General features: G+C 34.0%; 2 protein-coding genes across 3 annotated transcripts; one reads left to right on the top strand and one right to left on the bottom strand.

Annotated features, from left to right (window-relative positions):
* Positions 1-501: 501 nt before the first annotated feature.
* On the top strand, positions 502-12,125 carry LOC108746097 (tubulin monoglycylase TTLL3-like). The gene is made up of 23 exons (XM_018482637.1): positions 502-833; positions 2,612-2,885; positions 2,980-3,195; positions 3,388-3,608; positions 4,042-4,169; positions 4,294-4,567; positions 4,675-4,888; positions 4,995-5,085; positions 5,384-5,554; positions 5,701-5,954; positions 6,031-6,224; positions 6,302-6,571; positions 6,805-7,005; positions 7,121-7,343; positions 9,008-9,141; positions 9,216-9,308; positions 9,618-9,793; positions 9,885-10,023; positions 10,132-10,345; positions 10,436-10,526; positions 10,601-10,771; positions 10,840-11,096; positions 11,170-12,125. Exons 2-23 carry the CDS (start codon positions 2,732-2,734, stop codon positions 11,328-11,330), a joined length of 4,047 nt encoding a protein of 1,348 aa, XP_018338139.1. The 5' UTR covers positions 502-833; positions 2,612-2,731; the 3' UTR covers positions 11,331-12,125.
* A 343-nt stretch (positions 12,126-12,468) lies between these two features.
* Positions 12,469-17,838, bottom strand: LOC108746095 (UPF0430 protein CG31712-like). 2 transcript variants are annotated; one of them, XM_018482633.1, is made up of 6 exons: positions 17,523-17,838; positions 16,470-16,613; positions 16,204-16,251; positions 15,687-15,912; positions 12,902-12,985; positions 12,469-12,818 (listed from the first exon to the last, which is right to left on the bottom strand). In XM_018482633.1, exons 1-6 carry the CDS (start codon positions 17,663-17,665, stop codon positions 12,654-12,656), a joined length of 810 nt encoding a protein of 269 aa, XP_018338135.1. In that variant the 5' UTR covers positions 17,666-17,838; the 3' UTR covers positions 12,469-12,653. The 2 variants fall into 2 exon arrangements, with proteins under 2 accessions (XP_018338135.1, XP_018338137.1); XM_018482635.1 differs by lacking the exon at positions 16,204-16,251 and having other exon boundaries at positions 12,472-12,818.
* Between the last annotated feature and the right edge of the window lie 2,334 nt (positions 17,839-20,172).

Raw genomic sequence — 20,172 nt, forward strand, 5'->3', positions numbered from 1 at the left:
GATAAGCGGAAAGTTCATAAATAAAATTTTTTGGAGAACCGCACCGTCACTGTATTGAGAAACGCGACATTTTTATTACTAGGTCGTCAAAGGTCGCGCAACCTTGACATTCACTCTTGGTATAAATAATAATACACATTTACTTAAAAGTTAAATAAGACGTAGATAGTATCTCACTGGCATAAGATATGTCGTGAAAGAAATTTATGCATTGAAAAATAAGTTTAGATAATTAAAGGAAAAATTAAACAAAGATCCACGTAACGATACAACATATGTACATATGCGAAATTTTCAAACAGTAACTTTTGAACTTACTTTACTTTTTTATATGTAACTTTATTATTTTACGGTAATTATTTCATGAAAATTGGTTCATGTATGTGTATGTACATATTTGTATAAATATATATATGTACCTACATATACCTATACAAATTATTTTCACACATACACGCGATGATACGTAATCGGCAACTTCATCTTTTACTATCGCCGATGCTGCCCGTCAGCAACAGTAATATGTCAACCACATGGATTTTTTGTGTTTTTCCATTCTATTAATGTTTCGTTAATCAAATTCCTAAAAATTTCAGAGTATCGTGAGAGATCAACGCTGCGCTCGCGCGCGCCTTATCTCACACGCGATCAACGCTAAATTTAGTGTCAGAGACGGAATTTGGCCAGTTGCCGAAAATAGAGCCAGTTATCAAACGGAGATCGAGATTTATCCCCTCTTGCCCTCTCATAATTAGCGATACCAGGCCGAGCGAACGATTCATCAGGCTACCACCTGCCGCGACTTCTCCACGCGGTCACGGAGATGCAGCCGTGTAAGTAGGTCAGAGTGCATGCAAAGTCGAGGAACGAAGTGTGGTCCGATTAACCACGTGATCGCTTTGACTTCCTCGCCTATATTCCAACGGAGCCGGAGGTCGCACGGGGGTGTGCTGCGGGGGTGTGCGGAGGTGCCTGGTACGCTCTTCGTTGCGCTCTGCAACTACCACCCGTGAGGCTCACGTGTCCAGGAACGTTTCGTTTGCCATTATTGCCCAGGTTAACGCAATCGTTTACCTTGTTCATTGTATATGTACGCATCCCCCAAGTAACAATTAGAAAGTACTCGAGAGCATGTCTTATCACATATCGGATATCCTTACAGAAATCCGATACTTAATACCTACTGGAAGATAGTGTGTTTAATTTCGAATCTTAAAAATACTGAACAACAGTGCTCCTAATATTTAAAATAGTTATAATTAATTATTATTAATCAATAACAATTTAATACTTCCAAATAACAAGTTAATATTTTCAATATTAAATTTCTCCAAAAATGTATTAATTTCATTTATATAACAATTTTCAAATCGTAACTTTATAGTTTAATAGTATTTGGATGTTTTGTCAGAGATAAAAATTACTGAAAAAATCAATAGAAACCAATATCTTACTTCAAATAAGACTTATTTTCTGGTACATTAGAATTATTGTTTTACAAGGAAAAAAATGGACAAAGCAATCTTGTAAAGATTCTGTCACAATATAATTAAGGCAGCAAAGAGTTTCCTATGAATCGAACTTTTTCTCCAGTTAGTCTGAGCTGATTGGTTCCTTTTAATGGCTCGGGGGAGAAGCAAGAGAGATTTCATTAAACGATTTCCTCGATAACGCGACTAAGTATCAGTACGATCTTACTATTTCGATAAGGGGCGCCTTAAAACACCCCTGAGGCGCGCGCCTGCGAAATATCAGATTCTACCACCTCACTCGCGTGTGTCCACATCGTCGTCGTTCAGTCTTGCCTCCACTTCCATCCGGGAGTGTTTTTCATCTTCATCCGATAGTCTACCGATCTACCTCGCAACTACTAAATTCTTCACTTAATCCTCGAAACAACGGTCATTAATTGGTGTTGCAAACATTTACCCTTTGATATCTGCAAAGAATGTATTTATTGGGACAACAACGAGGATTCAACAGGTATCAGAAGTGGCGCAGTGAGCTTCTTTACAAGCTACTTGTAAAGACTATTAAGTTTCATTAAAAACCAAGCACATGTTCTTCATTCTCGCGTCATTCGCGTTAAATTATATTTTTGGGGGCGCGTTCAGATCCCCCATCCCCACCCTCTCCTTCCCGAGTGCTCTCCAGATATTATACTACCCTTATTTAATATTTAATAAATAACAGAGTTAAAATAATATGTGAGTGGTGTGTTTAGGTGGAAATCTGAACGTAGTTCTGGAATTTTTTTACATTAGTTAATTCTCACATATGATTGAGTCATTTATGTTGTGCACATTTTTTTCTTTGGAATACTAGGAGTATTAAATAATTAGTTATAACATTTATATACAATTTTTTAAATTAATACACAAACTTGCAAATACTTTTTAAAGATGTCAAAGTACAACTACACTAAAAATGTAAAAATCTTAATAATTTTTTAAAAATGATGACAATTAACATGAACGACTCATCGTCTACAGTATGGGACTGGAAAATTATCGTATGAACGAAGAGTTCGGATTAGTTTTATTAGAAATAATACGTACCTTTAGATCTGGTCTAATAAATTATGAATGTAAAAATATATTTGCAAAACCAGTTTCAGATTAAAACAACGGCACTTCCCTTGAGTATATCTTTTGCTGAAATCAATCGAAGCGATGAAGAACACGTGAAAATTAACGCATTTGCGCGGGAAGCTGTGTGGTAGATCCACTATATGAATGCCAAGGATGGGTTCTCTTCAAATCTGGAAAGTTCAAGCGAAGAAAAGAAAGACAAAAAAGAAAACATCGAGAATGAAGATGAAAATCCCGGAGAGGAAGTGGTGACAAAGACGGATGCGACAGATTGTGATATCAAATCCCTCAGAGGTTTGAAATATTCATATCAATAATCAAGAGAATAAGTATATAAATAATATACAATATTATAATCATATAAAATCGTGAAAAATTTTTGTTAAAGAGGAACCAGACTGTCTGAAAAACAAACAATGTGAGTCGTCTTTAGAACTGCCTTTAGAACCAACTCTTCACGAGCGATTTTTGCGTATTAAGCAAACCGTGAAGGACGCTATAGCTGCCCATCATACTTTTACGATTTACGGCAAGTCACGGGTCATTCGCGATTGCATGTTGAAGCGAGGATGGTGTGAGAAAATTTATCGCAAGAACAACGGCGGTAATAAATCACGTACAACTTTATAATTACTCTAATGGACGATTTTAGTTTTTGTTTTCAAGTGCAGCAAGGTGCAGCATTCTTCTACGTTGCAGTTTGAGCACAGTCACTCTCTTCATCCAGTCAGAAATGATTTGACTAATTATTTCTAGTACGTCTAATACGCCTTTGAATTGATAACAATGATTTCAGGTGATCAACATTTCAACGTCGATTCTAGCCCAGTGCTTCTACTGGCTGGTATCGGCGATCTAAAGGATCAGCAAAGTGAACGTTTATTGATATCGAGGATGCTCGCCAATCACACCGTTGACTTTCTGTGGAATACTGGGTCCGATTGGCCCGGATGGCCTGCCCAAGATAATAAAACTACTGTGTTCAATCGATATTGTCGAGCTGGCTTCACATCTAAGGTACATATCCGTGCATCAACTATTTTTAACTTTGATGAGGCATTAATTTTTACACTTAGAAAAAAGTGACAGTAACTATAAAGGTAACAATTATACAAGTTTCGTATGTAGAATTAATATATAGTTGAATAAACTATTTTATAGTTATAATAATAATAAGTATGCTGTCACCTTTATAAGTTTCAACCTCTGATTTTTCTTTGAACGCAGTTCGCGCATAATGTAAAACAATGATTTTTCTAATATTAGCAGCAGACTATTTGTGAATAATTTCTCTCAAAAGTTTTGGCGAACTTGACCTTTCGTAAAATTGCTTTTTTTTTAAGCATAGAGATGTTTGCAAAGATTGGCGAGAATGCACGCTTTTCGCGAGCGTGACGGCGATTGTTAGGAATAACTGCTGCATGTACTTCTTTGAAAATCAATTATTCAGGTGGGCTTGTGTTCAAGCGTCAAGCAAATGCACTGGTATTACGAAGCTGGAGTGGCTAACACTTTGTTTCCACGTTGCTACAACATATGTCAAAGCGACCAGATGCACGCTTTCGTCGAGGACTTTCGGTGAGAGTTTGCCGATGACTTAAAAAAAGAAAAACTACTTTTCAACTACATGTCCAAATTATGAAAATATTTAATATACATAATTGTTAATAATAAAAAAAACTGATCAAAGATGCTTCGTTAGACTCACAGGCTGTCTGAGTCTGTTAAAATGGTTGGTGGACAAAGTCAATGCCGAGGACGAAGACGTTGTGCGTTCACCAACCGGCACCGTGCCTCTCAAAGCTCTTGACTTCGCGATCAAAAGATGTAGCGACTATGTCAGCGCCCAATCACACGAGGACATTGATCAGGAAGGTGAAAAGGTTTGGTCTCATCAGTGGGATCAATTTATCAGTTGGTATTATCAGATAGTTCGCGATCAAGCTCTCTTCGTTCGCACCAACGTGCCCTTCAACGTAAGATATTTACTAGCAAATAATCTGTTTCTCTTCATTTACTTGTAAGCATTTATTCTTTTATAATATCTTTTTATCATTTGAAAATATGTCGTACTTGTCAACAGAAATATATCCTGGCTTCGAAGCACGTATTAAAGAAGATGAAGAAGTACTGGCCGCAGATTGACATGGACGGCGTAATGAACATGTGGATTCTAAAACCTGGGAACAAGAGTCGGGGACGCGGTATTGTTCTGATGAACAAGCTGGAGGACGTAGTAGCGAAAGTAAATCCAACAGGCAAACCGGACACGCGATATGTCGTGCAGAAATATATCGGTAATAAAACTTTCGGATTAATAATTTCAATGGAACGCTAGCTGATTAATGCAGGTGTTCGCTTTTCATTCGTTCCAGTTAAAAATAATCTGATTATTTCTGTTAGAACGGCCATTACTGATTCACCACACAAAATTCGACATAAGGCAATGGTTCATCGTGACGTGCGCTCAACCTTTAACTCTCTGGATGTATAAGTACGTAAATATATCAAGAATTTAAATAAGTCACGACATATCGTAACATTGCTCACGCTAGAACAATTAACAAGCACAATAACGACTCAACCGTAAGGAATGATAGTTTTAAAAGTAGGGTAATAATCAATTTATGCCTCGTTGACATTAAAACGCGCAATTCTGTTCTCCGGTAGTCAAACTTGCGGATATAAATATCCAGACGGTATACACAATGCGCTATCTGCATTTAATTATCGCTAATAAAATAGCAGCCAAGGTAAAAAGACGTTTCGTCGAGCTTATTGCTTGTTTACAGAGAAAGCTATCTTCGTTTTTGCTCGCAAAAGTTCAGTCTGGATGATTTCCACGAGTCGATTCACCTGTGCAATAACGCAATTCAATGCAAATACAATAACTGCGACGACAGGGACTCTGCTCTACCCGCGGACAATATGTGGGACGCAACGACATTCAAAGAGTTCCTCAGGTATGATTTACATCACATAAAGAATCGTGCATTTCTTAAGAATTTCTGTTATGTAACTATTAGTACTATTTATGCATATTTAGTTTTCTTTTTTTGAATAAAGCAATAGGGATGCAAGAATGATTCTCATGAGAATTCTTTCTCAGATCTCAGGGTCATGCTGATGCGTGGAATGAACAGATCTATCCAGGAATGAAGCAAAGTTTGGTAGGCTCGTTATTAGCTAGTCAAGAGGCCATGGATCGACGGAAAAACAGTTTTGAATTGTACGGCGCTGATTTTATGGTCATGGAGGACTTTTCCGTATGGCTGATCGAGATCAACAGTCATCCGGACATGAGCTACTCCACCAGTGTTACTACGCGATTGTGTCGACAAGTGATGGAAGATACCATTAAAGGTAATTAACAATCTAATCTAAATTATCTTTACTATCTTCTTTTCACATTATTGTACCGTTATTTTTGCTGATACAGTCGTGGTAGATTTTCGAGAAGATAAAAATGCGGATACTGGAGACTTTGAGTTAGCATATAAGCAAAGAATGCCGAGTTGCCAACCGTACTTGGGCGCAGCTCTGTCGCTTCAGGGTACTCGTATCACCATCGGCGAGAAAAAATCGAGTCTACATCAAGATTTTAAATCTAACTTAGTCGCAAAATCTCCGATGGTAAGTTAGGCAAAGATGAGGGCATGATGATATAGCATTGATAGATCGAGATTCGCATTTGATTTATCCATCGACAGACGAAAAAGAAGTCAATGGTACACAGCAACATTGGGCCAGTGATCGTCGATCTCATCGAGGAACTCGAGATTCAGTTCGATCAAGAATTCTATTCTTATTGCAACTCCAATTCGCCTAAGTCGAGACTAGTACTTCCAGCAACTGCACCGACGAAGCCTTTAAAGGTGATTTCTGATGAGAAAGTGGAGACTATGACAAAAAGTACTTCAGCAGGTACAACATCTATCAACAAAACAAAATCACCAACTCCGGCCAAAACTAACGTCCAGGTAATTATTATTTAGAGAAATTGGTTCTTCTTCTTTAAAATTAATGATTATTCAACTTGCTGTTATGACTATTATCTAAGCAGAACAACAGGTTGTGATAATTTAAAAAATGAATGATGTTAAAGTAAATCATGATCGATCGAATGACTTTTAATAATTATTTTGAAGCCACTTTGACGTCATCGTGATTTTTTATTCTGCTTGATTAATATTTAATCTTACATGTTTTATAGAATCACAGTAAATCTTCGAATAACGAAAAAAGATCTTCACATAAACCGCCACGAAAGTTACGCATGCACACCAACACTACAGGCAGCAAACTGAATACATTCCCGAGACAAACGTTGATCTCGAAGATCATGGCTCTTCAGGAACAATCAACAAACGAGGCGCCTAAATCCGAGAAATCATTGAGAAAAAATGAGGACAAGGTTAATAATGTTAATATTTGTTAATATTGTTAATAATGTTAATAATGTTAATATTAATACAAACTTTTCGTCATTAAATTACTTGGAAATTAATTAACGGATTTTTTATTATTAGAGCATCAAAATCGCGATACAAGATGCCGTGAAAAAATACAAAAGAAACGTGACTATTCAGCCAGAAGTATCGCCACTGCCTTCCCTACTTACACCGCCAATTGTGAAAGTCACACCCGTGTCGACGGCGAAGAGCAAGAGTCGCAGCTTCCTTAAAAAACAAACGCACCATAGGAAAAATAAAATGTTAACAGACATCTCCGATATGTACGCTGTTGGTTTGAGTCTAACCAAATAATCGAAAACAACCTGTCAGTTACTCATTGCTCGTTATTTTTCTCTTTACTGTTGATCAATTCTCTAATTCTATCTACAAGTGATATATGTATACAACCAATAAATGTTACAATTATACCTCTAACAATCGTTTTACTTCTATCCGTATGAAAAACAATTGTTTAGGATATATAGTTTTATCAAAAAAAGAAAGAAACAAAAACAGATCTTCAAATAATCGAGATAAATTCATTACAATCTCGACTTCAATCATTTAAATTACATTGTTTGCAAAATTTCCAGTCCGATAATACTAAGATGTTCCCACAAAAAAATAAAGGTTTTGCCAATGTTAGTGCATTCGATTGTAGAAGAGATAATACAAGAGATAAGACAAAGAAACACGTAAGAAATGAATACGCGAAGAAAAAGATTGAAGAATTTACTCGGAGTAGAAAGAAAAATGACAAAAAGGTTTTTCCTCCAAAAGGTCAATCAAAATGCTCAGATTTTAAATATTCTCAATTAGAAGAATGCAAACAAGAAAAAAAATTATTTGCCACGTTCTCGAAAGATCAAAAGTACGAGATAGATGAGATTCAAAAACCAGTCTTTCAAAATCCTGCGGTAGAGAAATACCTGAATGAGTCAATGAAGAAAACATTAAATAGATATAAAAATCACATGACAAATGGAAAGATTTAATTGAATGAAACGTTAACACGAAAATTGAGAAAATATGATATATATATATATATATCTTCGATCGTGATGACGTTTGTTGGTCGTGAGTGAAGATTCACGTCATGAAATATGAATGTAGGCCATCGAGTTACACGATAATCGATAAAAAGTAAAACGGAAACAGTAAATTATTGTTTAAATATTAAATTGTCAAGTCAAAAGAACCAAATTTTGCGTATATATAAAAGAAATATTCAAATAAAAACATTAAAAAAGAATTAATTTTTACAACTTTAAAATTTAAACATAAAATGCATTGCGACGATGATAATTCACTAGTTTGCATTGACAATCAAAATAAATGGCAAATAATTTTATCCTCGAAAAATTGCACGATCAAAAAACATTTCAAAGGTTGGCAGGTAGACAAGCATTAAAAGAATAGATTACAAATATATTCACTATAAATTTCCGTGATTTATTTTACTATTAGCAACGTCGCTTCATAAAATCGTAGATATGTCCAAAAGATGTAAACACCGATAACAAAAATTTGCAATTGATTTTAACGATTCCAAAATTGGAGATCGATTCACAATGTGAAATAAAGACAATCAAAACTGCGGATGCCGAGATCTGTTGCAATCGTGAAGATCTCGAAGAATTGTTAGGAGCGGATAAAGAGAGCGATCAGGAAAACGGAAACATAATATTGACGGATTATTTAAAATTGCTAACAAACGACGAAGCCAGAATAAATCTTCTACTGAAAATTTTAATGAAAGCCGTGGACGAGCATAAATGCTACGTGATTTGCGGCACGTTTCCAGTTTTAAGGAAACCCTTGACGGATAGAGGTTGGATTGATAAAAAATCCATCAGGAAAATGATATCAATCCGTCCTAATGTATACGAAGGTTGTATTTTTTATATTGATTTATGATTATTATCAATTATCAATTTAAAAGTCGATGTCTTCTTTCTTCAGACGGTTTACAGCAGTTGGAAAAATTACTCCGGATTCCTGCGGATTTTATATGGCATACGAATAAGAAACCTACTATGAGAGTGGACGACAAGACTATCGTGAATAAATTTACTGGTAGCTATTTTACATCCAAGGTAATTCGATTCATAAATGCATATGTGTCATGCATTGCAAAATAAATAATTTTTAATTAGCAAAATATTTTTAGATTGACATGTGTAACAACTTGGAAAAAGCCTATTGGTTTTATGAAGCTGGTGTGTCAGATATAAAATTTCCTCGATGCTATAATTTCTATCAAGTAAATACAGAATGAGTCAGGACAGGTGGTACAACCGGACAGTTATATATATATTCTACAAGCAAAAATAAGTCAAAATGTAGAACAATTTTTGATGATGATACGAATATGAACAATTTATTCTATATATTTTTATTTATTTTTAAATGTAAAATAACCTCTTGTATTATTCTTGCACATAGAATAACTTCCGGTTGTATCGTTCGTCCTAACCCACTCTCTATTATGTGTATATGTATGTAAATTACGACATTAAAATGTTAATATATACACTACATTATCTTATATTTATGAGAGTTGTTTGAATAGTCAGCGCAAATGGAGGAATTTATACAAGATTATTATATCACTGCATGTTTTGGGATTTTAAAATGGTTTACGTTACTCGCCAACTTGGTAGGACCGAAGAATACCTGGTCCCCGAATGGAACAATCCCTATAAATGTGATTTCGTTCGCCTTAGAACGCTGTGAAGCATATATAAGGTTGTAAACAATATTACTGATTTGTAAAATAAGATTTTTTTTTAATAAGACTGATTTGTATTATAAAAGTACTGGTACGAAATATTTTTAGCATTCAAATACACGAGGACATAGACCATACAGATTGTGAGTATACACCTCCTTCTGCCTGGGATCAATTTTTAGATTGGCATCATAATATTCTATACAAGCGCGGTGTATTGAAAGAAACCGACGAAATTGACATAAATGTATGCATAAATGTTACAGCCCGATTTCTCTTTTTTAACGGCATATACTGATGTGCAACAATTTAAAAGAAAAGGATAAATATTGTTAAAGAATTCTGGACTTTACAGGAGCTTATGGCATCTGTGCACGATGTAATGAAAACAATGATAAAATATCGACCGCAAAGTATCATCGACGGTATAAGAAATATATGGATTTTAAAACCAGGTGACGACAGTTTAGGTCGCGGAATTGTTCTAAAACATTCTTTGGTTGATATCATTGCCAAGGTGAATCGAGCAGCGAAAGAAAATATTGAATATGTCGTGCAGAAATACATAGGCACGTATCATTTGCATTTAATGCTAAATATTATGTAAAATAAAGTTTTTAAACGATGTTATTCATCATATTTGCAATTACAATTTGTAGAGCGACCACTGCTTGTTCATAGAACAAAAATAGACATCAGGCAATGGTTTCTAATAACGAGAACACAACCTCTTGTCGTATGGATGTTCAAGTACATTTATAATTTTTTTTCTTAATTTCGAATTTTTACTGCAGAGCTCTTAATAATTCAAGTTATCTAATCAGGGATATCTTGATACGATTCGCTTCAAAAGATTTCACTCTCAGTGATTTTCACGAGTCTATTCACCTGTGCAACACGACGGTACAGTTGAAGTATCGACAGTTACCGACATGCAATTCTGACTTACCTAAGCAACGTCATTGGAATCTTCAAGACTTCAAGAATTATCTCCAGTACTTTTTATATTATCTCTTATGAGAATTTAAAAACTGTTCGATCAATCAATTAATTACCGATTTAGATCACGCGGTCAAAAATTGGCTTGGGAAAAGATTATTAGGCCGGGAATAAAACAAAATCTGATAGGAGCACTTCTGGCATCACAGGATAATATGGTAAATCGTAAAAACAGCTTTCAATTGTATGGCGCTGATTTCGTCGTGGCCGATGATTTTTCGGTGTGGCTGTTAGAAATAAATACAAATCCACGATTGAATCCTCCAAGCAGCAAAGTTACCGCACAACTCTATCCGGAAGTCATTGAAGACGCAATGAAAAGTACGCTGATCACAGAAATGAAAATATATTTACATATAAAGTTACATTGTTATATATACGTTACAATCTTTAGTAATCTTGGATCGGCGTAAAAACAAAAAAGCATCCCATGGAAAATTCGAATGTATTTACAAGCAACATAATCCATTTTGCGGCGTGAATATTTTGGGACAAGGCGTGAGTCTTGGCATTCGTGGCAAGAGTTTATTCGTGACGCCAAAATCATCAACGTAATATACAACTGTAATAAGTAACTGTATAAAATAACATTGCTGAAATTCATCTCTCAGAAAGTCTATATCGCAAAGAACTGTCTCAATCTCTATCATAATCGGTTAGACATAACGCAAGCAAGAATAATATTATTATTAGCATATAAACAAAACGTCATAAATCACTATCTAACTGTATAAAAAAACATTTTCCTTTTTTTTATATTATATGTTGTCTAACGCATGGTAAATGGAAGAATAATCAAAGAGCAACGATTTATTAAAAACGTGTTTATGTTACAAATAACAATGCTATAGGTATACAATCCTGTATAGACAAAATGTTTTTCTTTTTACGGAACAATGCATACACGTTATTACACAGTTAACGTAGATAGGATTATGTCACGCATCACGTGTCCACATTCATTACTCACGTACAAAATCACTTTTGCAACTTTTTAAATCATTATATTACTTCATTTGATTTTTTAATTGTAAAACGTATATCGTTCCATTTTGCCGTTTTGCAGAATATATTCTGTGTCAGATCGAAATAATGTATATTATTTAGATAATATATAATCTTAATATAATTGTAAAATAGTTGTCCAGTGTTTACAGTACTTCCAATAAAATCATTGCGACATTATTATCATGGAGGTTGTTCATAAAAAACAACTATTTAAAAAAGGGAAATAATGTGAGCGTATCTTCCATTAACAAATTCGGCCAATTTAACTGTATAAACAATAAATTTACTATTATTGCAACATGATCTAATGTGATATATACGATTTACTGAAATAAAACTTATTTTTATATATCGAAATGATATATAAAATAATAGAATAGAGGATCTATGATGTACAAATAGCATATGCATAAATCATGGAACACATCTAAATAAGCTAGAATATGCTTATACCAGTAAACGAATTAATTACACGCAAAACAAAGTATGATGTACAAAGTGCGATAATTTTACATTACAAACTTATATTCGTTCATACTGATATTAGCATAATCTCATGTAACGAAATCCCATCTGTATCTGTGTTGAAATCTCACAAGATGAGAACTGATTATTTAATTTTGATGTGTGCTAGCATCATCAATGATAAATAAAATTCCATCTTGTATGACTTCAACAAACATTTGAATACATTAGGGTGAGCTTTGTATCTTATATTACAGCACTTATCTATGTATCTATATAAGTATACTTATATACCTACATAGATACAGTTTATAATAACTATTCTCGCGAATCAAGTACGAAAGATGACAAGATTTCGTGTATATATCACATGTAAAACTGCATGAAACAATACAAATACTAAACTTACGTAACCGATTTTAATGTAAAAGATAACTTAGGCCTTGAATTATTTTTGCCTAAGATCCTCTTTTGCTCCTCCTTTACACGCTTTTCATGTTCCTTTCTCATTTTTTGCCTTTCTTCTTCCATTAACCGTTGTTCTTCAACCATGGCCAACCTTTCCTCAGCCTGATGTTATAAATGCATTTGTTGCATAATAATACCTCACACATACATTTCATAAGTTATATTTTAATATCGATACAACTTACCAATTTCTTCTGAGCCTCCTCTATCTTTCTGTTGTTCTCCTCCATAATCCTCTCTAGTTCCTCGCGCTTCTTCCGCTCTTCCTCCTACAATGACAACAAAATAGATTTACACAAAGCAATGATGTTGTTGATCACCATCTGTTGTTACACCGTTCGAAATCATAGTGCTGCTATGTCAACAGCCTAGTGTTACACATCCTAAGAACCTTTATGCAGGAAAGTTTGGGATATATAAAATTTAAGTCGGAGTTCGAAAAAAGAATGGCTTAGTACGAGAGATAATCACAGAGAGTGACACAAGATGTGTGTCTAAGCAATGTTCTTTTTTTTTGTGTCAAACGTATTCTTCTTCTGAAAACCCAGCAAACGCTGTTTTATCTCAGACTGTCCAAAGGTAAGTACAATAATTTAGGATGTTACTTGAATATGAGAAAAGATTAATCTTTTATAAGTTTATACAAATTAGTGTGCATGCAAGAATATATATGAAAAAAAATGTAATTTTCTTTTTCATAATACCGTTCTGACAAGTGCATAAAAAACTCAATGTGATAAGTGTATATGTATGTGTTTCCATGTAATATTATTTGTAACATTATAACTATAGGCGAGATTTCTAAATGAGGTCTGTATATAATAATTCAGAAACTAATATCCTACAGTACATTTATATGAATGGTTGTTGCCATCCGCCCGACCTGTCGACGGAAATTCGTTGTGTCCCATGGTAATAATGTTTTGCGAATCTATAAAATGAACCCTAACATATGGCTCTCTCTGGTACAAAGTGTCGAAACAAAGAACGATGATAATAAGATCGGTATAAAATGAATTATGAATATATAAATTGGATAATACCTGAATGAAGCTCACGCCACCACGTAGGGGATGCCTTCTTCATCGAGAATCATTCAGCAGTGAGTAAAAAACCGGCATCTTCTGTTGGTAGTCAGTAAGGAAGGTGACCTATATATCGCTAGGTCGTGCTTTGTCGCTATGGGATTCTAATTCTGCCCCCTTAAAGTCTCTATTTTTCCCATTCGAATAAACTTTTTCCCAAACTTGTAGAGATATACATATTCGGTGCAAATCCAATGTGCAAAGCGCAATGAGAGTATAATCTCTAACAAATTTGTTATCAGGATTGTTGCCAATCAACGAGCGAGTTGACTTTTTAAAGATGAAAGTAAATGTTGTGCATAAACACAAAAATGTAGTAGCAAATAAAACCCTAATCATGAAATATAATAAAAAAAAATTTTGTGACAAAACTATTAGAGCTTTCTGATGTGTAAATTACATTACAGAATGCTCCACTGTAATTCAGTGCTATACTTTTAAGTAATAACTTTATCAAATAAAATAAAAAGTTAAACTTAAAAAGTGGAATAATACTGCAGAAATAAATTATTAGGCATTATTGCGTCAATATTGAATTCAAAAGACAATACTTATTCGATTCATAGAGAATATATTCAAAATATTTTTTTCTTAAGCAACATATAATGATGTAAGAATCATAATCATAAAAAATGATACTTTTACATTTCTATGTATACATCACAGTTCTAATTATATTTATATAATTAAATCAAGAAAGTCTAAATTTATAATGAATTGTAAACTATTCTTATTTATATTATTTGACATATATGTTTTATGCAACATCAATAACGTAATATTATCACTACAGTGATTTAACCGACTAATAACTGCTCAGGGAAGATATAATATATATTATTACCTTCCTATGATTTCATATAAAAATAACTTTATTTCATACTCAAGAAAAACTTCTCTTGTTCGATAAATTACAAAGTTTGGGATTGTTATTTTTTCAATAATATTTTCTTTTCTGCTCTGTTAAAGACTGTATGATGTGATAATGTGGACAGTCACACACGCGAACATTTTTTTAAACTAGCTCGAGTAAGTATATAAGAAGCCTGATATAGGTAGATTCGCCAACATGCACAACAATTTTAGAAACTGAGTGAACACTGCCGATTCAAAGAAATCAGTGCAGTTTAAGCACAACTTCTAGAATTGTTGACACGAACGTCAATTCAGATATCGTGTGATGAAAAAGGTTATAATGTTGTACAGAGATATATAAATATATATATATATATATACATGGTACAAACAATTTGATCATAAATAACCGATACATGCGCCTATGTAGCAGCATTTCTTTCATAATAACATAAAGTACAGCTTCTCAACAACGCGACCTCAGTGGATGCTGAGAAGTTGAAGCAGTGTGGTTTCTCCGCTTAATTTCTTATGATATAATTGCGAACCACAATGCTTCTAGCCCAAACGCTGTGATCATAAATTAAAACTAAGAGAGAGAGAGAGAGAGAGAGAGAGAGAGAGAGAGAGAGGATTCCACAAGTTCAAGTTCATACATTTTCCTAAAGACAGTACAATTTGCAAATCTTGTAATTTTAAGCCATAAAAATTTAAATATGTAAAAAGATATACAAATTGCACTTCATCTAGCCTAACAATTATAATTAACACTAATATTTCACTTATATCTGAATGTTTTCTTTATTTATTACAGATTTGATAGCGTCTGCATGTAAATCTTAATATAGTTCCTTCGAAATATTTATATTATAAATAATATTAGTTAAGATTTTAAGTTTTGCAAAAATACATTTCTACGTATGCCTCTCAATTTCAGAAAAGTCGCTAAAAGAATGGTAAAATTTATTTCCTGCTGATCATAACAGCGCTTGGGCTATCACTGACCAATATTTCTATGGATAGATCTTACCTCTCTTCGTTTCTCCTCCTCTCGTAGTTTCGCTTGTCTCCATTCCATTTCCTCCATCATTTGACGCTCCATAGCCCTCTTGGCTTCTTCCACCCGCCTTTGCACCTCTGCATCAATTTCTTCCTTACGTTTCTCAAGCTCCTCTTCTACCCTCTTTTGTACAAGCTCTTCTATACGTTTGGCTGCTTCTTCTTCCACCATCTTTTGTTCCACCTCACGTTGACGTCTGCAGACAGATAAGCAGCGATCTTCTTCCAGAACACTATTTTGAAATTATTTTCTTGTATAAAAATAAAGTTAATAGCATGCTAAATCTTAATTAGACTTTAAAAGTTACAACTCTCAGAATCAATTGATAATTTAAACAAACATTTTGTTGAATATTGTAACGCTAAAAAAAGATGGTACAAGATTTAATACTTGCAAATGCATCAAGTATATTCTTTTACTAAAATTTACAGTAAACTGATGAACTTTAAATAGATAAACCACCACCATGAAATAGTTACATTCTTACCCAACTGAGCTCGTAGTGAAGATTTTGTTCATTAATTCTTTCTTTTTCCTGACAACACAATTATAAAAAAAATAGCGTATAACAAAAATTTAAATTAAGCAAAATAAATATACATGTTCCATTTGATATACACAAGAGAGAGGAAAAGCAATATGAGAAAAGAGAGAAAAGGAGAAACGCATTAATATATTTATTGTTTGTTCTTTTCTTCAATCTTAACGCGGATTATCAAGAGGAACATTGTCGACATAATTCAACGAATATACCTTTGCCGCTCCATTTCCGCAAGCCTTTCCACCTCGTCCATCTTTCGATCCCTGTCCCTGTACGAACGTTTCTTGTGACTGACGATGTGCACATCATCTGATACATCCGTACCAGTGCTGGACGACGCGGAATGGGATCTTTTTCTGAACAAATGACCAAACAAGTAGCATTAATTGTTTATTGAATTGTTTACTGAATGTCGCCAAGGAACGTATGAAAAAGCAAAAATTTATTACAGCGACAATAAGGCTTGATTTTTTATTTTTTCATTAACTTTATATTTTCATTAACAAATACATTTAGTCTCACATAACTTGATGATAATATAAAAATGATATTTTTCTAGCTATGCTTAATCAATAAACTGATATAACACAGTGAATCATTACATCCTTGTTATCTGTCAATGTTAAGCATAGATAAAATGTGATATACTGCTCTTGCTGCATCTTTGTTTAATATCAGCAGATAACAAGGATATAATGATTCACTGTGGTTGCTATCTTTTTAGGAGACTGAATAACTTTGAGTGTTTTCCAGTAAAAGACAGATAACAGTGAATGCTTTCCTTTTAGGAGACACAAAGGTCATTCTATTCTTGTTGGTATTCAACGAATAACAAAGATAGACTGATGTGTCAACTATATCTCTAAAAAGAGGACAGTCAGCGTTATTTGTTTCTTGTTGGAAAACTAAAGTTAATCAATTTCTTCAGATAGCAGTCAGTATTACACTGTGTCATCTGTCTTTTACTGGAAAGCATTCAAAGTTACAAAATCATCAGTTTAGCCACAGGTGGAGAAATACAATTTTTACATCATCAGGTTAAGTTCAATTCTGACGAAAATAAAAATTGGGGTGTAAGACCTAAGATACGCGGACAGTCGGCAGATTCGTACAATTATGTTTCCATTTATTTATTTTTCGCTCGCCGTGAACACGTTGTAAACGCACGGGATGCGACAAGATGGCCGCACACACGACAGATCGAGAACTTTCGCAACGAGCGGAAACGACGCATTGGGACGCAGAGATCCACGGACGACACGTACCTGGACTTGGAGCTGCGTTCCTTCGGCTTATCCGAGTACTTGTTGTTGGAGTGCTTCTCGCGCGACTTGGATCGCTTGCGCGAATGCTTGCTCTTGTGACGCCGTCTGCTCGGCGATTTCGATCGAGAACGCGACCGGCCCATTTCTCCGAGCTCGATCGTTTTTCTACTATCTGATGCAGTCGCGATTTCGGAAAGAGTCGGACTGACCGACTTGGACACGAAACAATGCGAACTCTGCCGCGAGACGAGATGAGCGATATCCAAATACCAAAGCAAACATCCACACACCGTATTCACTGCGCACTTCTCAACTGGCGGCCATCTTTAAATCACAAAGCTTCGACCGACGATCAGAAAGAAACCTGAGAGAGGTCATGCCGGTCTTCTTCCTGTTACTGTCGAAATCACCCATACCCTACCGCCATTACATCCATTTTTACTTTGGGAACTACGTGACTCTACATACATTTTCCAACATTAATTTAATTTAAATTTATCATATCGTCAAAAGTAGATGTGGTTCGTTTCTGTACTAAATCCTCAGGACAGAAGCGTGCCGATTATCCATAGGATGGATAGTTTAATGAGTCCTTGAACGAACAAATTTTAATTTCGCATCTTCTACATATGTAATAAAAATTGTCGAATTTTAATAAACGAAATTGAAAATTCAAACAAATTAATAGTTTAGTGAATTTTGTCTTGTGTAATCTTTATCTTATAATATCTTATAAAATTACGAAGTTATGTTTCTTTATACAAATTTTCAGTAAGTTCTCTTCACATTTCTTTTTGGAACATATAATAATCGCAGAAAATGCTATAATACGAAATGTTATATTTTATGAATCATAATTAACGATTACTAATATGATTAATTATTCATTGAGTACAACGTTTTGTATTATACTTGGCATTCTTCGCGATAAGATTTCAAAATTTATATTTTAAATTATATTTTAAACAAATTGTATCTATTTTTTACAGATTCCTATGATTTTATATTTTAAATAAGTTTCTGGAACTTATTTTATATTTTTTGTTTTAAATAATTCGTATGTTATTTTATCGAGCCGTGATCGGCATCATAAGTAAGTTTAAAGAATTTCTGAAACGCAGAATAATTTATTGTAATAGTAGTGTCTTAAATCAATATACTACCTAAAAAATTAAATAATAATTAACAAGATATATAGTACTTTTAGCCAAAGCTGTATGTACTTAGCACAAATTGTTTCACGATATTAAGAAAATTTGCATATATCTTTATATAAAGAACATATATAGAATATTTTATCAACCTTTACTTCAAGTTTGAATCATTATAAAAAATTATGAAAATTGAGATATAATGTTGGAATATTAAAAATATCTCACGCGAATAATTACTAATTTGTTTAAAAGAACCATGCAAATAATACGGAATTGTACTAGAGATGCCACAAAGCAAAACGCGAAATGTATGGCGATACCCGTTTGTCAAAATCGTGTAAAATATGAATAATTGAATAAACCGTTGAGTATTTTTTATACGCAATAATTAGGTATCTGAACGGCGCCCGGGGAAAAGCGAGGGGAAGCGTGCCGGTGGTCGACTACGTCATCACTTCGGCATTCGTTCGGCGACTTCGAAGGGAGATGGACGTATGACACGACTCGTTCCAGGTGTCGCGCATTAATCTACGAAAATTAGATATTTACGAACGCGAATTGATGATTAATTAGGTAAGGATGCTCAAATAGTAATGTTGTTCAAAACTAAGGTGTGTACTAAGAGTTATATCTCAATTTTTATTACTCTCTTTAATGATCTACATTCAAATAAAGATTAATAATAAGTTACGCATTCTTTAAATAAAGATAAATGCAAACATTTTTTAAATTATAAAACAATTTGGACTGAATATAACAATGAGTATAAATAGAATTCATATTATACATTTACATATATATAAATTAGAAATATCTAGGACGGTATTCATAGTCCGTTCTTATTTCAAGACTGCCTTAAGTAATGTCTTAAGACGCTAATCTTTGATCCTTCTGACTCGTAACTTCTTAAAATTGTACTTAAGACGTTCTTGAATATAAACTCTGACTGTGAATATCCGCCTAAGATACAAATGAGTTGTGTGCGTAACTAATTTAAGAAATAAAACATAAATCGTATAATAAAACATTGTGTAATATTCATCGAAAAATATTAAAACGTAACGAGTAGATTAATTTACTGATTTTGTGATATACGTTAACGTTGATATTTCGATAGTTAGACGGTTGGCGCGTGACCTTGAGGTGGGGATGGCACGGGGTGGCACGGAGTGGCGCGTCATGTTTACGCCTAATTACCGCGCAGTCATTCCCTTATCGAAGCTCGTATAAACATGTAGCCGTCTCGCGTGCGGCTTCTTTCGTATTACTTTTTGAAATCTTTTTCGCGAAGAATGTCTAATATAATACGAAACGTTGTATTTAATGAATAATTAATTATACTAATAACCGTATTATGTGAATATTCATAAAATACAACATTTCGTATTATATCTAGCACTTTTTGCGATTATTATATGTTTCAAAAAGAAATGTGAAGAGCGGCACGCGACACGGCTACTTGTCTGTATGAACGGTATCACACGAGTCATAAAAAA

The sequence above is a fragment of the Trachymyrmex septentrionalis genome, unplaced genomic scaffold, assembly GCF_001594115.1.
Source record: "Trachymyrmex septentrionalis isolate Tsep2-gDNA-1 unplaced genomic scaffold, Tsep1.0 scaffold16, whole genome shotgun sequence".
Taxonomy (NCBI): Eukaryota; Metazoa; Arthropoda; class Insecta; order Hymenoptera; family Formicidae; genus Trachymyrmex; species Trachymyrmex septentrionalis.